At 66.7% G+C, this 17,152-nt stretch overlaps 1 protein-coding gene across 1 annotated transcript in view; it reads left to right on the forward strand.

Annotated features, from left to right (window-relative positions):
• Positions 1-2,599: 2,599 nt before the first annotated feature.
• Positions 2,600-17,152, forward strand: part of LOC142004534 (uncharacterized) — a 194,983-nt gene continuing 180,430 nt past the window's right edge. Inside the window, 3 exon segments of the mRNA XM_074982177.1 lie at positions 2,600-2,992; positions 3,813-3,871; positions 4,077-5,148. Coding sequence (XP_074838278.1) covers positions 4,097-5,148 — 1,052 coding nt within the window. The 5' untranslated portion in view covers positions 2,600-2,992; positions 3,813-3,871; positions 4,077-4,096.

The following is a 17,152-nucleotide window of genomic DNA, read 5'->3' on the forward strand; positions in this document are numbered from 1 at the left end:
CCCGCGCTCCCCCGGCCATAGAACCCCCCCAAAACACAGACCCCCGCGCCCCCAGCCAGAAACCCCCCGCGCTCCCCCGTCCATAGAACCCCCCTGGACACAGACCCCCGCGCCCCCAGCCAGAAACCCCCTGCGCTCCCCCGGCCATAGACCCCCCCCAGACACAGACCCCCGCGCCCCCAGCCAGAAACCCCCCCGGACACAGACCCCCGCGCCCCCAGCCAGAAACCCCCCGCGCTCCCCCGGCCATAGACCCCCCCAGACACAGACCCCCGCGCCCCCAGCCAGAAACCCCCCGCGCTCCCCCGGCCATAGAACCCCCCCGGACACAGACCCCCGCGCCCCCAGCCAGAAACCCCCCGCGCTCCCCCGGCCATAGACCCCCCCCAGACACAGACCCCCGCGCTCCCCCGGCCATAGACCCCCCCCGGACACAGACCCCCGCGCTCCCCCGGCCATAGAACCCCCCCGGACACAGACCCCCGCGCCCCCAGCCAGAAACCCCCTTTGCTCCCCCGGCCACAGAACCCCCCCAGACACAGACCCCCGCGCCCCCAGCCAGAAACTCCCAATGCTCCCGCAGCCATAGACCCCCCCCAAACACAGACCCCCGCGCCCCCAGCCAGAAACTCCCAATGCTCCCCCAGCCATAGAACCCCCCGCGCTCTCCCGGCCATAGAACCCCCCGCATCTCCTAGCCAGAACCGCCCCCCACGCTCCCACGGCCATAGAACCCCCCCCTGCACCCCTCCCAGCGAGCGCCCTCCCACCCGCTAAGCCCCGTCTTCTGTGCCTTGCCTACCTGCCCAGCCCCTTTGATTCGTTTCCCATGGACGGGTCTCCACGGCTCTTCTGCACCTGAGCCGCCAGTTCCCTGCCCAGCCGCCCCCCGCGTCATCTCCCCGCAGCAGCCAAGGCCCCGAGCCCCAAGGCCATGGGGGGAGCAGAACTCAGCGCTTCCGTTTTCACCTGTGCTCCCCTGTGCCGCACGCCCCTCACTCACCTTTCCAGCCCCCCTGTGGCAGAAGGGCTCAGGCCAGGCCTTTGTGCCACCCGCTTCCAGGGGCCGTGCGCACACAGGGCAGGGGACAGAGCCCTGGGGAGGGTGCGTGCACACACACCACACAAAGACCAGCATCTGACGAAGTGAGTCTGTGCTCACGAAAGCTCATGCTCAAAACTTTTCTTAGTCTATAAGGTGCCACAGGACCCTTCGTTGCTGTTACACACCACACAGGCACACAGCCCAGGGGGCCTGTGTGCACACAGCCTGGGGAGGGTGCGTGCGTGTGCGCGTATGCGTGCACACACACACACACAGAGGGCCACAGGACACAAACAGCCCAGGAGTGCACATGCACACACACACAGAGCCCAGGGCCAGGGGACCTGTGTACACACACAGAGAGCGCCCGGGGCCAGGGGACCTGTGTGTACACACACACACACACACAGAGCACCCAGGGCCAGGGGACCTGTAGACACACACACAGCACCCAGGGCCAGGTGACCTGTATACACACACACACACACACAGCACCCAGGGCCAGGGGGCCTGTGTGACACAGTCTGGGGAGGGTGCGCACACACACATACAGCGCCCAGGGCCAGGGGACACACACAGCCCGGAGAGCGTGCACGCACACGCACACACACACACACACACACACACTGGGGACACGGACACACACAGCCCAGGGCCAGGGGACACACACAGCCCGGGGAGCGTGCATGCACACACACACACACACACAGACACACACACAGAGCTCAGGGCCAGGGAACACACACACACACACAGGCACAGACTAGGGGACACACAGCCTGGGGAGAGCACGTGCGCACACACACACACAGACTGGGAGGGCACAGCCCAGGGAGCATGTGTGCATATGCGCGCACGCACACACGCACAAAGGGACACACAGCCCGCGGAGCGCACGCGCACACACACAGCCCAGGGCCAGGGGACACACATGGCCCGGGGAGTGTGTACACACACACACACGCACACAGCACAGGGCCAGGGCACGCGCGTGCACACACACACACACACAGCTCAGGGCCAGGGGACACACAGCCTGGGGATGCGCGCACACACACACACACACACACACACACACACACACACACACACACACACACAGAGCCCAGGGCCAGGGGACATGCGTGCACACACACACAGACAGACTAGGGGACACACAGCCTGGGGACGCACGCACGCACACACACACACACAGAGCCCAGGGCCAGGGGATATGCGCGCGCACACACACACAGACAGACTAGGGGACACACAGCCAGGGGACGCACACGCACACACACGCACACACACAGAGCTCAGGGCCAGGGGACATGCGCACACACACACACACACACACACACACACAGACTAGGGGACACACAGCCAGGGGACGCACACACACACACACACACACACAGAGCCCAGGGCCAGGGGACATGCGCACGCACACACACACACACACACACACACACACACAGACTAGGGGACACACAGCCAGGGGACGCACGCGCGCGCGCGCACACACACACACACACACACACACACAGACTAGGGGACACACAGCCAGGGGACGCGCGCGCGCGCGCACACACACACACACACAGACAGACTAGGGGACACACAGCCAGGGGACGCGCACGCGCGCACACACACACACACACACACACACAGACAGACTAGGGGACACACAGCCAGGGGACGCGCGCGCGCGCGCACACACACACACACACACACACACACAGCTCAGGGCCAGGGGACACGCGCACACACGACCGCAGAGGGCGCACGCCCAGACACACACGCCCGCACACACACGCCCTGGTCCGGGCTGCAGCCCCCGGGCCCGGATCGCGCTCCGCGTACGGCCGCAGCGCCCCGCCCTGCACAGGTCCGCTCCGCTGCGCTCCACGCCCGGCCCGGCCCGGCCCGGCCCGCGGGGGAGACGGGCGCCCTCCGGCTGCGGCACCGGTAACTGGGGCGGTGTGGAGGGGCCGGGCTGCAGCCGGGGGAGGCGCCGCGCCCGGGCTGGCTGAGGGCGAGAAAGCGGGGACCGGCTCCCGCGGGGACGCGGCAGCGAAGCGCGGCGCCGCACCGGCCTCGGGGTCTCCGGAGGCAGCTCGGAAACGTGCCTGAGGCTTCCTGCAGATGTGTGGGACAAGCTCCGGCACCCCAAGGGTCCGCCAGTCCTGCCAGGGCCCCCATGGACCAGTCCCCTGCCCCCCAGTCCCGCCAGGGCCCCCATGGACCAGTCCTCTGCCCCCCAGTCCCGCCAGGACCCCCAAGGGCCAGTCCTCTGCCCCCCCAGTACTGCCAGGGCTCCCCACAGGCCAGTCCTCTGCCCCCCAGTCCTGCCAGGGCCTCCACAGGCCAGTCCTCTGCCCCCCAGGCCTGCCAGGGCCCCCACAGGCCAGTCCTCTGCGCCCCCCAGTCCTGCTAGGGCCCCCACGGGCCAGTCCTCTGCGCCCCAGGCCTGCCAGGGCCCCCACAGGCCAGTCCTCTGTGCCCCCCCAGTCCTGCCAGGGACCCCCATGGGCCAGTCCTCTGGCCCCCACTCTGCGTTCCCCAGGCCCTGACTGAAAGCTGCCATGCAGCAGCTGACACCGTCGTGCAATGCCCTGGCGAGCCCCAGGATGGATGGGGCCGTGGAATCTGCTTGCCTCAGCCTGACACGTGGAGCAGAAAGCGAGCATGGTTGGGCTCCCCACAGGGCCTGGCCCTCTCCCCGCCCCCGGGTCCCAGCGCCCCCAGGAGCGGGTCCCCTGCGACTGACGCTGCTGATTCTCCACAGGCACCTCCCAGCCTCTGGCGTGACCCTGCGGCGTGGTGCACTGGGCACGGCTCAGCACGGTGAGTGAGAGGCCCCTGAGGCCGGAGTGCGTGGCCCGGAGCTGCTGGCTGGGAAAGGGGGTGCCCAGGCCTCCCTCGCGGGGCGGAGACGAGATCTATGGAGTAATCCGGGGACCCAGTTTTGGGGCAGACGCTGAGTCGAACCGCGGTGCCCAGGGAGAACCAGGCTGGGGCCTCTGCCCTCACCCATGTCCTCCTCCTCCAGCCGGGACCCCCAGCACCTGGATGGAGCACAGGAAGGAGCTTCTGGTCCCAGCTGCCACTACAGGGAGCCGCATGCCCCAGGACCTCCCGGGCGCTGCAGCAGATGCCAGGCCAAGTGAGGCTGGGGCTGGCCAGGTGGGCAGAGCCACGTGCCAGCGCCCAGAGCAGGTGGGGAGCCCACGCCGGTTGGGACGGAGGAGCGGCACCGGGCAGCCCCCAGATGCCCCCGCCAAGCCCCGTGGAGCTGAGCCGCGGTACATGTGTGGCGAATGTGGGCGCGGCTTCACGGTGAGCGCCCGTCTGGTGAAGCACGAGCGGACCCACACCGGGGAGCGCCCCTTCATCTGCATAGACTGCGGCAAGCGCTTCAGCCAGAGCGCCAACCTGGCGCAGCACCGGCGCACCCACACCGGCGAGCGCCCCTTCCGCTGCGCCGACTGCGGCCGGGCCTTCGGCGCCAAAGCCGACCTGGCCCGGCACCGCCAGTCCCACACCGGCGAGCGCCCCTTCCACTGCACCGACTGCGGCCGGGGCTTCAGCCAGAGCTCCAACCTGCTGCGGCACCAGCGCTCCCACACCGGCGAGCGCCCCTTCACCTGCGCCGACTGCGGGGCTGCCTTCGCCCGCAGCGCCCACCTGGCCGCCCATAGCCGCACCCACACTGGTGAGCGCCCCTTTGCCTGCGGGCAGTGCCGCGAGCGCTTTGCCCAGGCCACCGCGCTCCTCCAGCACCAGCGGCTGCACACAGGCGAGCGCCCATTCCAGTGCGCCCGCTGTGGCAAGGGCTTCACCCGGGCTGCCACTCTGCAGCACCACCAGCGCCTGCATGCTGGCCAGCGCCCCTTCCCCTGCAGGGACTGCGGGGCCGCCTTCACTGCCCGCGCCACGCTGCTTCAGCACTGCCGCCGGCACTCCGGGGAGGCCCCCTTCCGCTGCGCCGAGTGCGGGCGCTGCTTCGCCGTCAGCTCAGCGCTGCTGCGGCACCACCATGTCCACACCGGGGAGCGGCCCTTCTCCTGCCGCCAGTGTGGGGCCGGCTTCAGCCAGAGCTCGGCGCTCGTCCGCCACCAGCGGCTGCACATCTAGTGCCAGGCAGCTGGTGGGCGAGGGACGGGCTCTGCGGAGGTGGGAGAGGGACGGGCTCTGTAGAGGCGGAAGAGGGACGGGCTCTGCGGAGGTGGTATTGGATGGGCTCTGTAGAGACGGGAGAGGGTCAGGCTTTGCGGAGGTGGTACTGGATGGGCTCTGCGGAGGTGGTATTGGACGAGCTCTGTAGAGACGGGAGAGGGTCAGGCTTTGCGGAGGTGGTACTGGACGGGCTCTGCGGAGGTGGGAGAGGGACGGGCTCTGCGGAGGTGGTATTGGACGGGCTCTGTAGAGACGGGAGAGGGTTGGGCTCTGCGGAGGTGAGAGGGTCGGGCTCTGCGGAGGTGGTATTGGACGTGCTCTGTGGAGGTGGGAGAGGGTCGGGCTCTGCGGAGGTGGTATTGGACGAGCTCTGCAGAGGCGGGAGAGGGATGGGCTCTGCGGAGGTGAGAGGGTCGGGCTCTGCGGAGGTGGGAGAGGGACGGGCTATGCGGAGGTGGTATTGGACGGGCTCTGCGGAGGTGAGAGGGTCGGGCTCTGCAGAGGTGGTATTGGACGGGCTCTGTAGAGGCGGGAGAGGGACGGGCTCTGCGGAGGTGGTATTGGACAGGCTCTGTGGAGGCGGGAGAGGGACGGGCTCTGCGGAGGTGGTATTGGACGGGCTCTGTGGAGGCGGGAGAGAGTCGGGCTCTGCGGAGGTGAGAGGGACGGGCTCTGCGGAGGTGAGAGGGACGGGCTCAGCGCAGACAGGAGAAGGACAGGCTCTGCGGAGGTGAGAGACACGGGCTCTGCAGAGGTGGTATTGGACGGGCTCTGCGGTGGCAGGAGAGGGATGGGCTATGCGGAGGTGAGAGGGACGGGCTCTGCGGAGGTGGGAGAGGGACGGGCTCTGTAGAGGCGGGAGAGGGATGGGCTCTGCGGAGGTGAGAGGGACGGGCTCTGCGGAGGTGGGAGAGGGACGGGCTCTGTAGAGGCGGGAGAGGCACGGGCTCTGCGGAGGTGGTATTGGACGGGCTCTGCGGAGGTGGTATTGGATGGGCTCTGCGCAGACGGTAGAAGGACAGGCTCTGCGGAGGTGGTATTGGACGGGCTCTGCGGAGGTGGGACAGGGACGAGCTCTGCGGAGGTGGTATTGGACGGGCTCTGCGGAGGTGGGAGAGGGACGGGCTCTGCGGAGGTGGTATTGGACGGGCTCTGTAGAGGCAGGAGAGGGACGGGCTCTGCAGAGGTGAGAGGGACGGGCTCTGCGGAGGTGGTATTGGATGGGCTCTGCGCAGACGGGAGAAGGACGGGCTCTGCGGAGGTGTTATTGGATGGGCTCTGCGGAGGTGAGAGGGTCGGGCTCTGCGGAGGTGGTATTGGACGGGCTCTGTGGAGGCGGGAGAGGGTCGGGCTCTGCGGAGGTGAGAGGGACGGGCTCTGCGGAGGTGGTATTGGATGGGCTCTGTAGAGGCGGGAGAGGGTTGGGCTCTGCGGAGGTGAGAGGGTCGGGCTCTGCGGAGGTGGTATTGGACGGGCTCTGTGGAGGCGGGAGAGGGTCGGGCTCTGCGGAGGTTAGAGGGACAGGCTCTGCGGAGGTGAGAGGGACGGGCTCTGCGGAGGTGGTATTGGACGGGCTCTGTAGAGGCGGGAGAGGGTCGGGCTCTGCGGAGGTGAGAGGGACGGGCTCTGCGCAGACGGGAGAAGGACAGGCTCTGCGGAGGTGAGAGACACGGGCTCTGCAGAGGTGGTATTGGACGGGCTCTGCGGTGGCGGGAGAGGGACGGGCTATGCGGAGGTGAGAGGGACGGGCTATGCGGAGGTGGGAGAGGGACGGGCTCTGTAGAGGCGGGAGAGGCACGGGCTCTGCGGAGGTGGTATTGGACGGGCTCTGCGGAGGCGGGAGAGGGACGGGCTCTGCGGAGGTGGTATTGGACGGGCTCTGTAGAGGCGGGAGAGGGACGGGCTCTGCGGAGGTGGTTTTGGACGGGCTCTGTGGAGGCGGGAGAGGGTTGGGCTCTGCGGAGGCGGGAGAGGGACGGGCTCTGCGGAGGTGAGAGGGTCGGGCTCTGCAGAGGTGGTATTGGACGGGCTCTGTGGAGGCGGGAGAGGGTCGGGCTCTGCGGAGGTGAGAGGGACGGGCTCTGCGGAGGTGGTATTGGATGGGCTCTGTAGAGGCGGGAGAGGGACGGGCTCTGCGGAGGTGGTATTGGACGGGCTCTGTAGAGGCGGGAGAGGGTCGGGCTCTGCGGAGGTGAGAGGGACGGGCTCTGCGCAGACGGGAGAAGGACAGGCTCTGCGGAGGTGAGAGACGGGCTCTGCAGAGGTGGTATTGGACGGGCTCTGCGGTGGCGGGAGAGGGACGGGCTATGCGGAGGTGAGAGGGACGGGCTCTGCGGAGGTGGGAGAGGGACGGGCTCTGTAGAGGCGGGAGAGGCACGGGCTCTGCGGAGGTGGTATTGGACGGGCTCTGCGCAGACGGGAGAGGGACGGGCTCTGCGGAGGTGGTATTGGACGGGCTCTGCGGAGGCGGGAGAGGGACAGGCTCTGCGGAGGTGGTATTGGACGGGCTCTGTAGAGGCGGGAGAGGGACGGGCTCTGCGGAGGTGGTTTTGGACGGGCTCTGTGGAGGCGGGAGAGGGTTGGGCTCTGCGGAGGCGGGAGAAGGACGGGCTCTGCGGAGGTGAGAGGGTCGGGCTCTGCGGAGGTGGTATTGGACGGGCTCTGTGGAGGTGGGAGAGGGACGGGCTCTGTGGAGGTGGTATTGGACGGGCTCTGTAGAGACAGGAGAGGGTCAGGCTCTGCGGAGGTGAGAGGGTCGGGCTCTGCGGAGGTGGTATTAGATGGGCTCTGCGGAGGTGGGAGAGGGACAGGCTCTGCGGAGGTGGTATTGGACGGGCTCTGCGGAGGTGGGAGAGGGACAGGCTCTGCGGAGGTGGTATTGGACGGGCTCTGTAGAGGCAGGAGAGGGACGGGCTCTGTGGAGGCGGGAGAGGGTCGGGCTCTGCGGAGGTGAGAGGGACGGGCTCTGCGGAGGTGGTATTGGATGGGCTCTGCGCAGACGGGAGAAGGACGGGCTCTGCGGAGGTGGTATTGGATGGGCTCTGCGCAGACGGGAGAAGGACGGGCTCTGTGGAGGCGGGAGAGGGACGGGCTCTGCGGAGGTGGTATTGGACAGGCTCTGTAGAGACGGGAGAGGGTCGGGCTCTGCGGAGGTGGTATTGGATGGGCTCTGCGGAGGTGGTATTGGATGGGCTCTGTAGAGGCGGGAGAGGGACAGGCTCTGCGGAGGTGAGAGGGACGGGCTCTGTGGAGGTGGGAGAGGGACGGGCTCTGTAGAGGCAGGAGAGGGACGGGCTCTGTAGAGGCAGGAGAGGGACGGGCTCTGTAGAGGCAGGAAAGGGACGGGCTCTGCCGAGGTGGTATTGGATGGGCTCTGCGCAGACGGGAGAAGGACGGGCTCTGTGGAGGCGGGAGAGGGACGGGCTCTGCGGAGGTGGTATTGGACGGGCTCTGTAGAGGCGGGAGAGGGACGGGCTCTGCGGAGGTGGTATTGGACAGGCTCTGCGAAGGTGATATTGGATGGGCTCTGTAGAGGCGGGAGAGGGACGGGCTCTGTAGAGGCGGGAGAGGGACGGGCTCTGTAGAGGCGGGAGAGGGACGGGCTCTGTAGAGGCAGGAGAGGGACGGGCTCTGCAGAGGTGAGAGGGACGGGCTCTGCCGAGGTGGTATTGGATGGGCTCTGCGCAGACGGGGGAAGCACGGGCTCTGTGGAGGCGGGAGAGGGACGGGCTCTGCGGAGGTGATATTGGATGGGCTCTGTAGAGGCGGGAGAGGGACGGGCTCTGCGGAGGTGGTATTGGACGGGCTCTGTGGAGGCGGGAGAGGGACGGGCTCTGCGGAGGTGGTATTGGACGGGCTCTGTAGAGGCGGGAGAGGGACGGGCTCTGCGGAGGTGATATTGGATGGGCTCTGTAGAGGCGGGAGAGGGACGGGCTCTGTAGAGGCAGGAGAGGGACGGGCTCTGCGGAGGTGGTATTGGACGGGCTCTGTAGAGGCGGGAGAGGGACGGGCTCTGCGGAGGTGGTATTGGACGGGCTCTGTGGAGGCGGGAGAGGGACGGGCTCTGCGGAGGTGGTATTGGACGGGCTCTGCAGAGGCGGGAGAGGGACGGGCTCTGCGGAGGTGATATTGGATGGGCTCTGTAGAGGCGGGAGAGGGACGGGCTCTGCGGAGGTGGTATTGGACGGGCTCTGTAGAGGCGGGAGAGGGACGGGCTCTGCGGAGGTGGTATTGGACGGGCTCTGTGGAGGCGGGAGAGGGACGGGCTCTGCGGAGGTGGTATTGGACGGGCTCTGCGGAGGCGGGAGAGGGACGGGCTCTGTGGAGGCGGGAGAGGGACGGGCTCTGTGGAGGCGGGAGAGGGACGGGCTCTGCGGAGGTGGTATTGGACGGGCTCTGTAGAGGCAGGAGAGGGACGGGCTCTGTAGAGGCAGGAGAGGGACGGGCTCTGTGGAGGCGGGAGAGGGACGGGCTCTGCGGAGGTGGTATTGGACGGGCTCTGTAGAGGCGGGAGAGGGACGGGCTCTGCAGAGGTGATATTGGACGGGCTCTGCGGAGGCGGGAGAGGGACGGGCTCTGTGGAGGCGGGAGAGGGACGGGCTCTGCGGAGGTGATATTGGATGGGCTCTGTAGAGGCGGGAGAGGGACGGGCTCTGTGGAGGCGGGAGAGGGCCGGGCTCTGCGGAGGTGATATTGGACGGGCTCCGTGGAGGCGGGAGAGGGACGGGCTCTGCGGAGGTGGTATTGGATGGGCTCTGTGGAGGCGGGAGAGGGACGGGCTCTGCGGAGGTGGTATTGGATGGGCTCTGTAGAGGCAGGAGAGGGACGGGCTCTGTGGAGGCGGGAGAGGGACGGGCTCTGCGGAGGTGATATTGGACGGGCTCTGTGGAGGCGGGAGAGGGACGGGCTCTGCGGAGGTGGTATTGGACGGGCTCTGTGGAGGCGGGAGAGGGACGGGCTCTGCGGAGGTGGTATTGGACGGGCTCTGTGGAGGCGGGAGAGGGACGGGCTCTGCGGAGGTGGTATTGGACGGGCTCTGTAGAGGCGGGAGAGGGACGGGCTCTGTGGAGGCAGGAGAGGGACGGGCTCTGCGGAGGTGGTATTGGACGGGCTCTGCGGAGGTGGCATTGGACGGGCTCTGTGGAGGCGGGAGAGGGACGGGCTCTGCGGAGGTGGTATTGGATGGGCTCTGTGGAGGCGGGAGAGGGACGGGCTCTGCGGAGGTGATATTGGATGGGCTCTGTAGAGGCGGGAGAGGGACGGGCTCTGCGGAGGTGGTATTGGACAGGCTCTGCGAAGGTGATATTGGATGGGCTCTGTAGAGGCGGGAGAGGGACGGGCTCTGCGGAGGTGATATTGGATGGGCTCTGTAGAGGCGGGAGAGGGACGGGCTCTGTAGAGGCGGGAGAAGGACGGGCTCTGTAGAGGCAGGAGAGGGACGGGCTCTGCGGAGGTGGTATTGGTCGGGCTCTGTGGAGGCGGGAGAGGGACGGGCTCTGCGGAGGTGGTATTGGATGGGCTCTGTAGAGGCGGGAGAGGGACGGGCTCTGCGGAGGTGATATTGGATGGGCTCTGTAGAGGCGGGAGAGGGACGGGCTCTGTAGAGGCGGGAGAAGGACGGGCTCTGTAGAGGCAGGAGAGGGACGGGCTCTGCGGAGGTGGTATTGGTCGGGCTCTGTAGAGGCGGGAGAGGGACGGGCTCTGCGGAGGTGATATTGGACGGGCTCTGTAGAGGCGGGAGAGGGACGGGCTCTGCGGAGGTGGTATTGGACGGGCTCTGTAGAGGCGGGAGAGGGACGGGCTCTGCGGAGGCGGGAGAGGGACGGGCTCTGCGGAGGCGGGAGAGGGACGGGCTCTGCGGAGGTGGTATTGGACGGGCTCTGTAGAGGCGGGAGAGGGACGGGCTCTGCGGAGGTGGTATTGGACGGGCTCTGCGGAGGCGGGAGAGGGACGGGCTCTGCGGAGGTGATATTGGATGGGCTCTGCGGAGGTGGTATTGGACGGGCTCTGCGGAGGCGGGAGAGGGACGGGCTCTGCGGAGGCGGGAGAGGGACGGGCTCTGCGGAGGTGGTATTGGACGGGCTCTGTAGAGGCGGGAGAGGGACGGGCTCTGTGGAGGCGGGAGAGGGACGGGCTCTGCGGAGGTGGTATTGGACGGGCTCTGTGGAGGCGGGAGAGGGACGGGCTCTGCTGAGGTGGTATTGGACGGGCTCTGTGGAGGCGGGAGAGGGACGGGCTCTGCGGAGGTGGTATTGGACGGGCTCTGTGGAGGCGGGAGAGGGACGGGCTCTGCGGAGGTGGTATTGGACGGGCTCTGTGGAGGCGGGAGAGGGACGGGCTCTGCGGAGGTGGTATTGGACGGGCTCTGTGGAGGCGGGAGAGGGACGGGCTCTGCGGAGGTGGTATTGGACGGGCTCTGTAGAGGCGGGAGAGGGACGGGCTCTGCGGAGGTGGTATTGGACGGGCTCTGCGGAGGTGGTATTGGACGGGCTCTGCGGAGGTGGTATTGGACGGGCTCTGTGGAGGCGGGAGAGGGACGGGCTCTGCGGAGGTGGTATTGGACGGGCTCTGTGGAGGCGGGAGAGGGACGGGCTCTGCGGAGGTGGTATTGGACGGGCTCTGTGGAGGCGGGAGAGGGACGGGCTCTGCGGAGGTGGTATTGGACGGGCTCTGTGGAGGCGGGAGAGGGACGGGCTCTGCGGAGGTGGTATTGGACGGGCTCTGTAGAGGCGGGAGAGGGACGGGCTCTGCGGAGGTGGTATTGGACGGGCTCTGCAGAGGTGAGAGGGACGGGCTCTGCGGAGGCGGGAGAGGGACGGGCTCTGCGGAGGTGGTATTGGACGGGCTCTGTGGAGGCGGGAGAGGGACGGGCTCTGCGGAGGCGGGAGAGGGACGGGCTCTGCGGAGGCGGGAGAGGGACGGGCTCTGCGGAGGTGGTATTGGACGGGCTCTGTAGAGGCGGGAGAGGGACGGGCTCTGCGGAGGTGGTATTGGACGGGCTCTGTGGAGGCGGGAGAGGGACAGGCTCTGCGGAGGTGGTATTGGACGGGCTCTGCGGAGGCGGGAGAGGGACGGGCTCTGCGGAGGTGGTATTGGACGGGCTCTGTGGAGGCGGGAGAGGGACGGGCTCTGCGGAGGTGGTATTGGACGGGCTCTGTGGAGGCGGGAGAGGGACGGGCTCTGCGGAGGTGGTATTGGACGGGCTCTGTAGAGGCGGGAGAGGGACGGGCTCTGCGGAGGTGATATTGGACGGGCTCTGCGGAGGCAGGAGGGCAGTGGGCTTTGCGAGGCCGCAGAGGGTGGGCTCATTCCCTGCGCTTTGGAGCCCGCCAGCGTATCTGACAGCCCTGAGACGAGCACAGTGATTGCCCAGCCCAGCCCAGCCCCTCGTTATCAGAGCGAATTGCGAGCTGCCAGGCCTGTGCTCTCTGGGTGTTGCTTGGGCTGGTGCTGGCTGACTGGCTCCCCTGGAGCGATGCCGCATGTCCTGGAGGTCTGTGACTGCGGCTCGTGTCAGCCGTTGGCGCCAGCGATGGGGGAGCGAAAGCCCAGCTCCAATCCAGCCGGGCTGGGTGCTGAAGTGCGGCTGAGGCTTTGACTGTGCCTCGGCCGAGGCAGGATTTGAGCCCAGCGCAGGCAAAGAGGACTTGAACTGGTGGGATGGGGGTGGGGGGCTTCCCGCGCTGCTGCCATTGGGTACCAGGGTCCAATGGCTGGCGGAGCAGGACCAGTGGGGCGGGCGAGGCTATGGGGCAACTGGCTCGGGAGGCTGGGCCCATAGGGTGGTCCTGCGGCAGAGGGGGCCCTGCCCCATCCCTGGGGAACAGCAACTGGCGGGGCAGTGGAGGGCCGACGGGGGGACCCACACGCGCCTGGCCTGTGCACACAGGCCTAGGAGGAGGGTTCTGGGCTGGGCGGGCCTGGCATGCGGATGGATGCGGTGCTGTGAGGCAGCAGGTGCCCAGGCAGGGTCAGAGTAGAGCCCCGACAGGAGCTGAGAGCTGGCCAGCCACCCTGAGGAGTGACTGGTGGCAGGACACCGAGGCCAGGGGCTGAGCTAGTCCTGCCCAGGGAGGCCGTGCTGAGCTGTGGAAGGGGGTTCCTGGGTATTCCACAATCTGCAGGACAGTCCCATGTCCGCGTTTACCCCAAAGGGTCCCGCCATACAGGCACTGAGTTGTGGTATCCGTGGAACCGCTCACCTGGGTGTGGGGCGGCTGCTGGAGTAAGGCCCCTGTGCCACCAGGTCGTCCAACAGCCTGGCCAGGGTCTGGAGCCAACATGGAGTGACCCCGGCCCACGCTCCTCAGCTTGGTTGCCCAGGGCCTTTCAGGCCTCAAGCAGTGCGTGGACTGCAAAGGACCTTGCTGTGGACGATCGCATGCACCACCCACGTACACCACCACGTCGCACTCGGCCAGCAGCTGGGGCGCCTGCGTCCAGGTGATCTCTGCATCCCCGCACTGGCCGGCAGCCACAGCACGTGGACGGCGCTGAGTGAGTGCTGGTGCACAGGGCCGGGGCCCGCCATGCGGCGAGGTGTTGGGGCGATGCATGGGCCTGAAAGGGCTCACCGGACCAGCCTGTGGTGCAGAGGTAGCTGTCAAGTGAGAGGCCGGCCACTGAGATGGCATCTGTTATCAGCGGAGTTTGCAGCCATCCCAAGCGGTGCGGGACACGGCTGCCTGCTGGGCAATTGGAAGCTGAATTTAGGATTAAACAAAACTTGGCTGTGGTTTGTATCTCAAGTCTCAGGCTGGCACTTCCATTTGGACAAGGTCAAAAGCAGTGAAAAATGTGAAGAACTCAGTGGTGGTGTTGTTTTTAAACTTCTCTTAAAGGTCCCATATAAGCATACCGACCATCTGGCAACCCTGTCCCGGCTGTGTGGCAGGGCAGCTAACACACCCAGCATGGTCTGCCAGGGGCCCAGCGCAGGCTGTGTGTCAGGGCAGGTAACACACCCAGCGTGGTCTGCCAGGGGCCCGGCGCAGGCTGTGTGTCAGGGCAGGTAACATGCCCAGCGTGGTCTGCCAGGGGCCCGGCGCAGGCTGTGTGTCAGGGCAGGTAACACGCCCAGCATGGTCTGCCAGGGGCCCGGCACAGGCTGTGTGTCAGGGCAGGTAACACACCCAGCGTGGTCTGCCAGGGGCCCGGCGCAGGCTGTGTGTCAGGGCAGGTAACACGCCCAGCATGGTCTGCCAGGGGCCCGGCACAGGGTGTGTGTCAGGGCAGGTAACACGCCCAGCATGGTCTGCCAGGGGCCCGGCACAGGGTGTGTGTCAGGGCAGGTAACACGCCCAGCATGGTCTGCCAGGGGCCCGGCGCAGGCTGTGTGTCAGGGCAGGTAACACGCCCAGCATGGTCTGCCAGGGGCCCGGCGCAGGCTGTGTGTCAGGGCAGGTAACACGCCCAGCATGGTCTGCCAGGGGCCCGGCACAGGGTGTGTGTCAGGGCAGGTAACACGCCCAGCATGGTCTGCCAGGGGCCCGGCGCAGGCTGTGTGTCAGGGCAGGTAACACACCCAGCATGGTCTGCCAGGGGCCCGGCACAGGTGGTGTGTCTGGGCAGGTAACACGCCCAGCATGGTCTGCCAGGGGCCTGGCACAGGTGGTGTGTCTGGGCAGGTAACACACCCAGCATGGTCTGCCAGGGGGCCCGGCTTCCCTGGGGTGAGGCCTCTGCTCAGTCCCCGGGGCTCCCCCACCCCCCAACCTGGGTGCCTCTGGCTAGCACAGCACCAGACAAAGCAGCCCAGGCTCTGTACCAAGGGCAGCAGCTTTGCCTTAGCCCCAGAGGGTGGGCAGGCAGAGGTGATCTTTGAGCTAGGCCAGAGTGGAGCCAGCTGCCCACTGCTCCTGAGCCCCAGGGGGCTGGTTCACTCTGCAGGCAGGGCCCTGCAGGTGTGGTAACCCAGGCTCTGGGACTTAGCTGCAGGCAGGGCCAGGGCTGGTGCTGGGACCCCACCGTACACCCCCTGTGCAGAGCCCTGCCAGCAGCACGGCAGTGAAGGCCGTGGTATGCTAGCGCTTTGCCACCCTTACTTCGCTCGCTGGCTGCCCAGCGCTGGTGGCAGTGGCGGTGTGGGAGGGTGGAGCGCTCTGGTATTGCCGCCCTTCTGCATGGCTGCTGGGTCGGTGCCACCCGCCGAGCTGGGCATCCGGCTGCCGGCTGCCAGCTGCCAGGCTACAGCCGTGCAGCTCTGCAGGCAGCCCAGAAGGAGGGGTGACAATACTACAGCCAACCCCTGTGCACATCGCTTTTGGATCAGGACCCCCTGCCCCATTTGAAATGCACGGCTCTTCTGAGTCACAGACAGGGGCAGGAAAGGACCTCAGGAGTCACCCAGCCAGCCCCTGCCCAAAGCAGGACCAGTCCCACTAACTCATCCCAGCCAGGGCTTGGTCAAGTCGGGACTTTAAAACCTCCAGGGACGGAGACGCCACCAGCTCTGTGGGTAACACATTCCAGTGCTTCCCCACCCTCCTGGGGAAAGAGTTTTTCCTCATATCCAACCTCCCACTCCCCCTGTGTAACTTCAGACCATTGCTCCTTGGTCTGCTGTCTGCCACCAAGACGAGCCTGTCTCCCTCCTCCTTGGAGCCCCTTAGCGTACAGGGTCCGTGCGCACGGAAAAGGAGAGTTCCCAGCGGTGCGGGTGGGGCTGTCACAGCCCAGAATGTTTTTCATGGCCATGAGCCCAGTATGCCCCTAGCTATGGAGCCCCCTGCCCTGGCTTTGGCCCCCGGGCCTCCCACAGCAGCCAACTCCCCCTTCTACGCACTGTCCCTCCCAAGTGCCGCCCCAGCCCAGGTAGCGTGCGCTGCAGGGAGCGCCCAAAGGGGACCACACCCGCGCTCAGCAGCAGGCTTGGTTGTGCCGCTGTGTTCTAGCAGGGGCATGACTGCGCTGCCCCGGCACAAGTGGCGCTGCTCATACCCGGGTGGTGGAACAAGCTGCTAGCGGCCTGGGCCGGCCCCTTCTGGGTCATCCGGTGGGTGAGTGAGGTGATCTATGTGGTGGAACTGTCGAACCCGGCTCACAGCCACCGGGCGTCCCACATCGATGTGATGAAACCGTACTGGGACTGGTGCTGGCCAAGTGCAGGCGCTGGGGGCGGGGGCTGGCCCCTTGGGGGATCTGCTCGCTGGGACTGGAGCCGGCTCCTTGCAGGAATCTATGCCCCTCTCGGACCAGCTGACCCCTGCCCAGCAGATGGAGATCAGGGAGGTGCTGCTGTTCTCTGACGGGCTGGGACTCACTAACTTGGCTGTCCACTGACTAGAGACAGGCGCTCACACTGCTGTATAATGTGTACGGTTCAGAGCCATGGGGAAGACGGCTCAGGACCTAGAACGGGAGACACAGGACATGCTGGCCCTGGGGGTGATCCAGCCCCTGGGCCCCTCCCGTGGTGCTGGTCCCCAAGAAGGACCAGTCAATCTGGTTTTGTGGAGACTGTTGCAAGCTCAATGTCATCACCATCTCAGATGCCTGCTCCCTGCCCAGGCCTGACGACTTCCTGGACAAGCTCAGGGAGCCCGCTGCCTCACCCCCATAGCACACGCCAAGGGGTACTGGCAAAGTACCACTGGAGCCAGATGCCTGGCTAAAATCAGTGTTCGTCACCCCTTGGGGCTGTCTGGCCGCAGTGTCCAGCCAGTTCTGAAGCAGGAGTCGCTCTAGTGGTAACTGCTGTAGTGAACTAGCCACATCATTCTGAAACGGTAAATACTTTTGAGATGCTCCAGACATACCGATTCTTGTCTTCAAATGCCGCCACCAGCAGCTTGGGTTCAATCAACAGAAATCATCAGATTGTGCAGCAATACAATCAGTGGGCCACCTGACCGTTATTTTCACTGCTGACCCTCTGAAAGCAGGCAAAACTTTTTGACTCAGTGTTAGTCAGTTCTCCTGCTTCAGACTTATGCTAACAACAAACTGGTT

Source organism: Carettochelys insculpta, chromosome 32 (genome assembly GCF_033958435.1).
Source record: "Carettochelys insculpta isolate YL-2023 chromosome 32, ASM3395843v1, whole genome shotgun sequence".
Lineage (NCBI taxonomy): Eukaryota > Metazoa > Chordata > Testudines > Carettochelyidae > Carettochelys > Carettochelys insculpta.